We start from the raw sequence: 10,533 nt of genomic DNA, 5'->3' as shown, positions 1-10,533 counted from the left end.
TGCGGTAAATTGTCGACAAAGGGGCTGTAGATTTTAGAAGCCATTCTGATCTAGTACATGACTTATTCTAGTCTCGAACCTTTTTGGTTAGGGGTGTCAGGTACTCTTTTAAAAGTGGAGGTCTAAATTTTTATGGTGAGTTAGCTCTAGTGTGCCTGACCATGTGTTCGTATAAAGAAGGGAGTCGTGAGTAGCGATAGGTTGGTCAATAAAACGCCAAAACTCAAATTGGATGGACAATTTATCAAGTTTGAACATTCTGAGTTGAATTTAAGCTCAAAATTTAAATCTGAATGCGAATATAAGCTCCGAATTCGGGTAGATTTCATTGTGTTCCAAATAACCTGACATGTGAAAATCCAATCATGAAAAGGAAGCTGAAAGTATACATGTATCTTACACAATTCAAATGCAGAATAACAAGAACCATTAAGTCTGAAATTTGGTCCCCGAATCTTTAAGATGTTCGTCTTAGCTCCATAAGCCTAGAACGAATTACTGGAGAGGGAAAATTAAATCGGTGGTTAGAAAAAAGCAAAGTTGTCAAGAACAGTACTGAAAAAAGAACTGACAAGTGATTTAAGAGTACTTGAAAACAAATAGCAAAAGGCGTTGAGCTATGGTAAAAAAAATTGGTTTGGACCTGCCAGAAATTAATTTTAAACTAGTTATTGTGCACACGTGGTGCGTGTGTGTACAGTTTTTTTTATAATTACTGAGGGACTAAAGTGAAATTTGACAAATTATCGAAGGACTAAAGTGCTATTTGAATTGATGAAATTTTAAAAAAAATAAAAAAATGGTTTGTGGAAATTTTTTTAAAAAAAAGGAAATTGTAATATTGATATAACATGAAGTTGGGAAAAGAAATTTGGTGTCCATTTTGTCTCTATTAGGTCCAAACTTAATATATAGTATATAGATATAGAAATAGATGTAGATATAGATGATAACAAAATGACACAAAATTTGAGGTTTTATTTTTGAGGATGTGATATAGCCAAAAGTCATTCTTCCTATGCCTCAACATAATAGATGAGGTAGATCTCGAAAATTCACAGTGTGTTGACGCTGTGAGAAGTAACTTCTGGTGTATATAGAAAATTCTGGTATTATTTCTCCGATACACACACCATTTCAGCCTCATTGGCAGGAGAAAAATTTGCAATGATGCTGCAATTTCATTATATAAACAAGTTGAATCTTCACGTATGTACCTAAACTAACAGAATATGATACAAGAATGACATCTAGAGGAGCACATGAAATGTAAATGTTTTTCAAAATCTTAAATTTTACTTAAAAAACCATCAGTTTTGCCAGTCAAATTCAAAACATCTTAATTATGTTGTAATAACAATATACCTCCATCATTCTCAATCGTTCCAACGTTACATTCCCCCTTAGGAAATCACCTCACTTGTGTCACTTTGGGATGATATCTCTTCACCAACATCTTCATCCGTCTCACATATTTCTTCGTCGAAATCGAGTATTTCACACGCATGTGTACCATATATTTTCACAGAAAAGCACGACGAGCCCTTCATGTGCTCGAACACCAGTATTTCTCCTATCGATAGACCGTGTTGTAAGAAAAAATCATCCCATCCCTTGTGGAATGCTAGGACTCCATTGACATATGATATTGTAATAGGCCATGTTTTCCCAGTTGCATCTTGGAGATGTGCCTCTTGATCAACCATGTGTTTCAATGTTTTACCAATTTGTGGAGGCAAATACTATAACACAGTACTTCAAATCATTTGTTTCCTTTGGAAACTAACTATACACACACACACACACACACACACACACACACAACCCAAAATTGAAACATCCAATTTATCCCCAAAAAAATAAATAAATTGAAAATTCAAAACATTAAATGAATTTATATTACCAAATATTCTGAGTAGCCCTGGCCAAATATAGGTTTGAAAAAACGAGTGACATCGGGCAGCAAGGATTTCTTCGAATTCTGAGTCATCTCCATCTCGTCTCAAATTTTGTTCTGCATATTGTAAAAGACCGAATTAAAAAACCAAAAATAAGTTGAAGTCATATAACATAAAATCAAATCAAACAAGAACAAATACAAGATAATTTAAAGGTATAATCAAAATGTAATTTTTGAAGAAAAAATCAATCCACGAAACAAATACTTGAGTGAGTAAAAGTTCACCGAATGGATTAAGGAATTTTTTTATTTATTTTTTAATTAATGAGATGAAAAAGTTTAAGAACACTCACCTTGTAGACAGGTTTGGTCAATTGTTAGGGAACGACAAAATGAATTAATACTCGTAATCAGATTAGCAATAGTGGCAATAAATTAAGAATATCTCTTTGATTCAATTTCACCACATGCAATAAGTTGTAATATCAGTTAAAGTCAAAACAGTCGCTAATAATTTATTTCCTCGTTTTAAATGTTTTGTCAATTTCTTCAAATTTGAAGGAAATTTGATTTAGACTATCAAATTTCAAGATTACATGTAATTTTAAATGAAATGTGTTAATATGATATTATTATTAATAATATCAAATATTTATTATTGTTAAGATTGTGAATTTGATTTAACTCAATCTCAAAAACTAGTTCAAAGAAGGGATTGCTCAAGTTTATAAATGCAACTATCATGAACTCTATCCAACCGAGGTAATGTATCTTAACACACCTCCCTCACGCTTAAGAATGAAAAAATGGATCGTGGATACATTAACATGTTATCTAACTATGGACATTCCAACACATAACGATGAGTATGAACTCTGATATCATGTTAAATTGTGTATAAACATTAACAAATAACACAACTATAGACAGTTCGACACATAACGACGAGTATTTGTTCTGATACCATGTTAAGAATGAGATTTGGATATCATTCAATCTCAGAAGCTATATCAAAGAACATGATTGTCCATATACGTATATATAATTTCTCTTAAGTCTGTCCAATCATGTGACATCTTAACTATTATCAACACAATAAATGAACCATACTCGATGGGGATTTTATTTTTCAAGCTAGCTTTCCCATTTTACCAATATTTACAAACTTGGGAAATATCACACTCATTAAATTTAATTTTTTGAATACCTTTGGAGTGGGATTTTTTTAATTATAATTGCCAATTGTTTTTTCAGATCTTTCAATTATAACAACAAAAGGGGTATTTTTTTTAACATGGGTTAACTCTTTTTTTAAAAAAATGACCACATCAATTGTATTTAAAATACATTTCAAAAATTATTTTTTTTTAAAAAAAAGTTGATGGATGATTATTTAATCAATTTCTCCAACACTAAGGGTTGGTGTGGTAGCCGCAAGTTTCACAATATTAAAATGTTTTATCGGTGTTTGGTTGTCCAGCTCATTTCTCTAATTTTAAATTATTGCAATAAATTCAAGATTAGAAAAGGACACATTTTGAAATTGTATTTGGTCAATTTCTCCGAAGTTAGGATTTATATTTATCGATAAGGTTTAATATGTGACTTTTTATATGAAGGAACAATGAGTTGGATTACTTATTGAATTTGGAAATGACATAAAATCATCGGAGAAATTTGTTTTGAAAAATTCGCCTTAGAATAATACCACAATTGATCTGAGTATTAGAAATTCGTTACATATTTGATAATATTTTATTAAGAACAATAAATAATATGGTTCTAAATCACATTGTATTAAGAAAAGAAGCGGGACTCATGTGAGATCGTCTCACGGATTTTAATATGTAAGACGAGTCAACCCTACTCATATTCATAATAAAAAGTAATACTCTTAGCGTAAAAAGTAATACTTTTTCATGGATGATCCAAATAAGAGATTCGTCTCACAAATACGACCCGTGAGACCGTCTCACACAAGTTTTTACCTAAGAAAAGTATATAGTAGTATAATAAAATAGTTTTTTTTAAATTTATAAATTAACAGATATGATTGATCTTTGGTAGAATAAAATCAGTTTTTTTAAGGCTGATCTTTTCTTAATAATATCAATTAACAAGATTGATCATTTCCTCTTTCCATGAGTAATTCTTTAGTTTGAATTTTTTCACCTTGTTGGTAATTCGAACATCTTTAAAGAAAATTCAACAATAATTGAACAATACAAATTTTTTTATTATGAAAAGATATAATCTTTTTTGTGATACCTGCATCGGATTGTAGGTAATATTTGAATTGATTATAAAAAGTTACTATATATTTTTTTAACAACTTATGTTTCCTATTTTCTTAAAGAAATGACGAATACATAAGAGTTGTTACAAGAACTTATCGTGCAATCGCATTTACGCGAGCCTAGGGTCGGATCGAGCATGACATTTTTAACCGATATGATGATGAGAAGAAGAATTATCCACCACTTAAAGTTGATACATAAAATTTACAAATTATGTAACTCGAGTATCATCGAATCCGGGAAATAATAGTACAAGACACCCTTTTTGCAACATATGAAAAAACAACATTATAAATCGAAAGCAATCATCATAATCAGGTGGGATTTGAAGAAGCCAATCTCCAATTCATTGTAGCAACCAACAATCTTTGAATTGCCCCAAAGCACTTTCCCTGAAATCCATCACCCTCATCAAGCAAAAATGAGTGCAAAATCCCAGCCCCAGCCCGCCACATATCCTGTTAGTCTTCAACAAATAACATCTAGGCACACAATCCATCCCTTTCCCCTGTACAACCATGCCCCACACCTTATTCACACCCTCTACCAATTCTTGATTCGAGTTTTCTTGATCATGCTTCAATTCTTCGACAAAGACAACAGCATCCGGGGTTTTTGATCCCTCATTCTCCCATTCGCTTTTCAAGAAATCCCAGTTCTCGAAGATGGCCTTTTCTATTTTGAATTCCAATCTTTTCTTCTCACCAACTCCATTGTTTTCTTCGTGTATTTGGACTAACAAGGGGGCTTTCTTTAAGTTCTTTACAATGTCTGCCACCGATTCTTGGATCCAAGGATCGATCTTTTCTGAAGAGACTGAATCTTTACTCTGTGATTCATAAGCACCCTTTAAGACATCATCCGTGGGAGAGGATACAATGGCGGAATTATTTGATAAATCGAATGATACAGATAAAGGCTTTTTTGCCGTTATCTTGGTCTGATTAAAAATGGACAAACATGGGTTCGAAGAGTAGACCCGATTCGATTTATTTGCTCCATGAAAAGAGGAATTAGCCATGTTTCCTCTGGGTTGAATCCCATTCGCCGCCGCCATCATCTTAAGTAAAGACGGCAATTGGGTATAACACGAAAGTAATCAATCACACACGCAGAGAGACTCTCAAAAGAATTTCTTGAATTGTTATTATCGAACAGAAATCTTCAAAGAAAACGGCGAACGAACGAGGATTCAGAGCGTTCAAGGGTGGATGCCAATGAATGAGAAAGAAACAAGATTGTATGTGTGCGACAAATTAAAATAAAAGGCCCGAATTTAATATATTTATACAAGAATATAGAACGAGATTTCGTAGAAGAATCCAAGTGGTTGTGGGTTCTCTCTCGATTGGGTAGAGTAGGAACAAATAATTGGGTATAATCGAAGCGTACGAGAGATGGGAATATGGGCATGCGGGGAAGTGAGCGAAGCGCGTGTTTGCGAGGGGCGCTCATGCACTGACATGAGAAAACCACGTGCCTATTTGCCATTTCTTCCGCATTTGACCAACAAAACGTTTCAAACTATACAAATGTGCACAATCAATATATTTTTTAAATAAAAAATACATTACAAAAACTATTGTGAGATGGTCTCACGTATCAATTTCGTGGATCGAATCTCTTATTTAAGTCATACATGAAAAAAATATTACTTTTTATGCTAAGAGTATTACTTTTTATTGTGAATATCGGTAGAGTTGACACATCTCACAGATAAAGATTCGTGAGACTGTCTTATAAGAGACTTACTCAAAATACATCAACCATCACACATATCATGGTTCCGTTCGATATCCAAATATAACAAACTCTTTTTCGAACACAGTTTTATTTTCCATTTTTTTAGCTCGGTTTATCCCGAGTCGAAATGAGACCGGGCTTAAAACGAGACTAAGGGTGGTGTATTGAATTTACATCATAACAAAACTCGAACAAACAGTGTACAAGCTGACCTAGCCAAGCCCTATGTCCAACAATTTAGGCCCAATAGACCTGTCAATCAGGCCCCCAATTTTATCTTTCAGAACCCAAATAGTTTTCTTATGAAGCCTCAAAGGTCCAACCTTTAGAAGCCCAACTCAATAGAGAAACCACGGTCCATGCCTTCGCGATTGAAAATATTTTTAATGGGCTATTGTAGTAAAACAATGTATAAAATATTCCGACATGATAAATAGGATTGAATAAAAAAATTAATCAATAAATACAAATTTCAAAATTGTTGTATGAATTTATCGTTGAATATAAAATAGTTGCATTCAAATAAATAATCAATTTAAGATGTATGGATAAATTTTTCGTAAACAAAATATAAATTATAGTAAAATAGTTTATATTATCAATCAAATCAAGGCAAAAACTTGTGTGAGACGGTCTCACAGGTCGTATCTGTGAGACGGATCTCTTATTTGGGTCATCCTTGAAAAAGTATTACTTTTTATGCTAAGAGTATTACTTTTTATTGTGAATATGGGTAGGGTTGACCCGTCTCACAAATTAATATCCGTGAGACGGTCTCACATGAGACCCACTCATCAATCAATGGTTTAGGAAGTTTTTTTTGTTTGTTGTTTAATGGGGTTTTTTGTATAAATATTTATTGAAATACTATTTTGCAATTTTTTTAAATATAGAAATCTTTTATTCCTTGGCAATTATTAGATAGTAACAATTTTATTAAAGTAGTGTCTTTTTTTTTTTAAAAAAAAAAAGGGTCATGCATAAACTTCATAATCATAGCAAAACATAGCCGAAGAAAACCAGAGCTTAGTTCCACTGATTTCACTCGAAATTCTCTGTGTAATGGTTTGAGTTTGAGCCTCTCAAATAAGGATGGCAACTTTCCCCACGAGTTTGGGGTCCCGTAGGGAAAACCCGAAACGAGGATGGGGATCTCCGATTTTTTCGGGTTCGGGTTCGGAGCGGGTATGAGATTACTATACCCATCCCCGAAATCCCCGAACCCGCCCCGAAAATAATATCAATAATAAAGTAATAGTATTATTAATATTAATAATATAATAATAATATTATTTTTTAAAATATTAATAATAATATTATTATTAATATTGATATTAATATTAATATTATCTCTAATAATAATAGATAAGAATAAGTTTTGGTTTGAAAAAATCTCCGAATCCGTCATCATCTTGCCATATATATATTTTTGAAACGGGGATGGGGACGGGGATGAGAAGTTGATCCCCGAAGTTTCGGGTTTGGGGATTTTACGAACCCGAGAAAGCGGGAATGGGGCGGGAATGACAAACCCGTCTCCGCCCCGATCCATTGGCATCCCTACTCTCAAAGAGTGCAAAACATAGCATGAGAAAACCAAAGCTTAGTTCTATTGGTTTCACTCGAGATTCTACGTCTAACGGTTTGAGTTCGAGTATCTCAATCTCTAAATTTAAGAATTTTTTTTTATAAAATAAACATAGCATGAGGTGTGATGGATATGATAAACATCAAGTCACATCTTAACCGTTTAACAGCAATCAACCAACCATAAGGTATTTAATAATGAAATCTAAGTTGAACCAAAAATCAAATCAACCTGTTTTTTTTTTCTATTTTCCTTAAAGAAATTGTCAAATCAAAAGAGTCGAAAATCCAAATGACAATAAAGTGGCACTTGGCAAACATATGAGACCCAAACACAAAATTAAATAGAAAAATTGATGGTATGTGGCTAGAATTTGTGACCATTTCATTAAACACTGTTGATAATTGGGATTGTATTGGATTGGGTTAGGGGGAGAGGGTCCATTTCATAAAATATAAATGCCCTTCGCCCTAAACAACCAAACATTTAGATAGAATACACAAAACTAGGTCTCCAATTTGATATATCGTCTCAAATTTATCATCAACATGTAGTTGTATGCATTTTTGTTCCGTCGATTCCGATATTGTAACATTAATTAATATTCATATACCAGTTAAAAGTGATAATTAGTTTTTTTTAATATAATTTTTTATACACTAATTTTTTTTGGTAATATTTTANGTACAAGTTAGCATTTTGTTAGGACCCTTGCATGTGCCCCCTAACATGGTAGGGACTTCAACCAGATTTCTTTTTAACTATTTCTACCAAATCTTCTCAACTTCGGTCGATGTTACAATGTTTCTCCAAATTCTTCCTGATTTCATTCGATTCTTCGAAGTTCGCAACATGCATTTATTACAATGTAAGAAATCTTCTATATTCAATTTTAGTACTTTCTTTCTTAAAAAAAAGAGTTTGTTTCACGATTCAACAATTGTTATATACACGGGTCTCGTTTTTAATAATGTAAATTCGAGAAATCAATTATATTTTCAGTTGTTTTCTCCCCACTTTTTCCTTGTCAACTTGTCGAATCATCCGAATATCTTCAATCATAGCTTGAAATTTGAGTTAACATGCATGCATTTGCGGACATTCCACAACCAAACATAAAAAACTCCTCGTGTACATGTTTGAATATGATCACATAATTTCAGATTCATAATTTGTAAAAAGGAAAATAATGAAGAAATGCATGTGCATGTAGGGTCTACGATACTAGCGAATGGTAGTTTCGTTTTGGAACATTTGCATGTGCATCTTATGTGACTTGAACTAGTGCCGCTAACTTGTCAATTTCCACCTTGCCACATTAATTGCCTGCCCAATATGGCAATATCCCTCTCCGATTCTTGAATATGACTTACACGAGTCGTTGTCTCCTAAAATTTACATATTCTTGAAAGTTTCTCTATATAAATAGAGCCCTCGTGTTCCATAAAGTAATTGTGTACTAACCTTTCGATACTCAATAAAAATTGAAACCTTTTCTCTATCATCTTTCATATATCTCGATTAATATTTACTAGCTCAATGGCAATTCTAATGGTTTCTTTAGCATTCTTGGGATTATTCATCCGTGGAACTTATGGTGATATTTATGGAGGGTGGGAAGATGCTCATGCGACTTTCTATGGTGGAGGTGATGCATCCGGTACAATGGGTATGTTCAATAAATTAATTAATTCATGTAAAATACACTTTTTGGGCGGATTTATTCTTTTCTTGAAGAAAAGTAGACATTTGACACGCTTTTTTGGTTGTTGTGGATGTAGGGGGTGCTTGTGGATATGGCAATTTATACAGCCAAGGCTATGGCACAGACACAGCAGCTTTGAGCACTGCTTTATTTAACAATGGTTTAAGCTGCGGGTCGTGCTACCAGCTGACATGTGCTGGAGACCGTAAGTCGTGCGTCCCGGGAACCATCACGGTGACGGCCACCAATTTCTGCCCGCCTAACCCTGCCCTGCCCAACGACAACGGCGGATGGTGCAATCCTCCGCGCCAACATTTTGATCTGGCTGAGCCCGCTTACTTGCAAATTGGCGTCTACCGAGCTGGAATTGTCCCTGTTTCTTACCGAAGGTGAAAAAGTGCTGACAGGCATAATATCGATTAATCAAGAAAATGGTTTTTTTTTTTTTTTCAAATGTAAAAATGTCATAGCTTAAATATTGTTTTCGCAGGGTGCCATGTGTGAAGAAGGGAGGAATAAGGTTCACGATAAATGGCCACTCTTTCTTCAACCTAGTGTTGGTCACGAACGTGGCCGGTGCCGGTGACGTCCGAAGCGTTTCTATCAAGGGGTCCAGGACAGGATGGCAACCGATGTCGAGAAATTGGGGCCAAAACTGGCAAAGCAACTCGTACCTCAACGGTCAGAGCCTCTCGTTTCAAGTCACCACTAGCGATGGCAGGACAATCATTAGCAACGATGCTGCACCCGCCAATTGGGGATTCGGGCAAACATACGAAGGCGGCCAGTTCTAATCGCATTTTGCGGATGATCAAAATGGTTTTGATCGCGTATTGGAGAGCTGTGGTGGCTGGATAGCACCCGCTTAGGCCTAATGATTTGTATAAGATTAAGGTTTAGGGACCTTTTTTTATGGTTTCGTTTTTAAGAAAAAAAGTATTGAAAATTGGTTGCAGCCATCGACAAATTTCTCATGTAATGTAGAGTAAGTTTGTATTGATGCCCTGATTCACCCAAACTGAGTTGGGACTGATGATTATTATTTTTTATTGATGGGCTTGATTACTGATCCATGTTCAATTGCACCCATATCTCAATGGGCTTTTTAATACAGGGGCCCAATAATCATTAGGAGAATAGGCACAATTCACATAACAAGTAATAAAGATTACTTTTATATTATATTACAAAATAAAAGAACATGGTGCTATTATTTTTCTCATGAGGACTAATCAATGATATCTTTCGAGAAGAAATTATGAAAACATTCTAATTAGAAGATGATCTTAGTTATGTTATC

General features: G+C 34.1%; 1 protein-coding gene and 1 long non-coding RNA gene across 2 annotated transcripts; one reads left to right on the top strand and one right to left on the bottom strand.

Annotated features, from left to right (window-relative positions):
- Positions 1-93: 93 nt before the first annotated feature.
- Positions 94-2,314, bottom strand: LOC140977046 (uncharacterized). Its single transcript, XR_012175362.1, has 4 exons — positions 2,254-2,314; positions 1,904-2,014; positions 1,366-1,742; positions 94-498 (listed from the first exon to the last, which is right to left on the bottom strand). It is a non-coding gene; the product is annotated as an uncharacterized lncRNA (long non-coding RNA).
- Positions 2,315-9,024: 6,710 nt separating this feature from the next.
- On the top strand, positions 9,025-10,231 carry LOC140977045 (expansin-A4-like). The gene is made up of 3 exons (XM_073441577.1): positions 9,025-9,197; positions 9,310-9,622; positions 9,724-10,231. Exons 1-3 carry the CDS (start codon positions 9,068-9,070, stop codon positions 10,025-10,027), a joined length of 747 nt encoding a protein of 248 aa, XP_073297678.1. The 5' UTR covers positions 9,025-9,067; the 3' UTR covers positions 10,028-10,231.
- The last annotated feature ends 302 nt before the right edge of the window (positions 10,232-10,533 follow it).

Source organism: Primulina huaijiensis, chromosome 5, assembly GCF_012295235.1.
Source record: "Primulina huaijiensis isolate GDHJ02 chromosome 5, ASM1229523v2, whole genome shotgun sequence".
In the NCBI taxonomy this organism is placed as follows: domain Eukaryota; kingdom Viridiplantae; phylum Streptophyta; class Magnoliopsida; order Lamiales; family Gesneriaceae; genus Primulina; species Primulina huaijiensis.
Note: the sequence above shows the minus strand (reverse complement) of the source record. Positions and strands in the feature narration are given on the sequence as shown.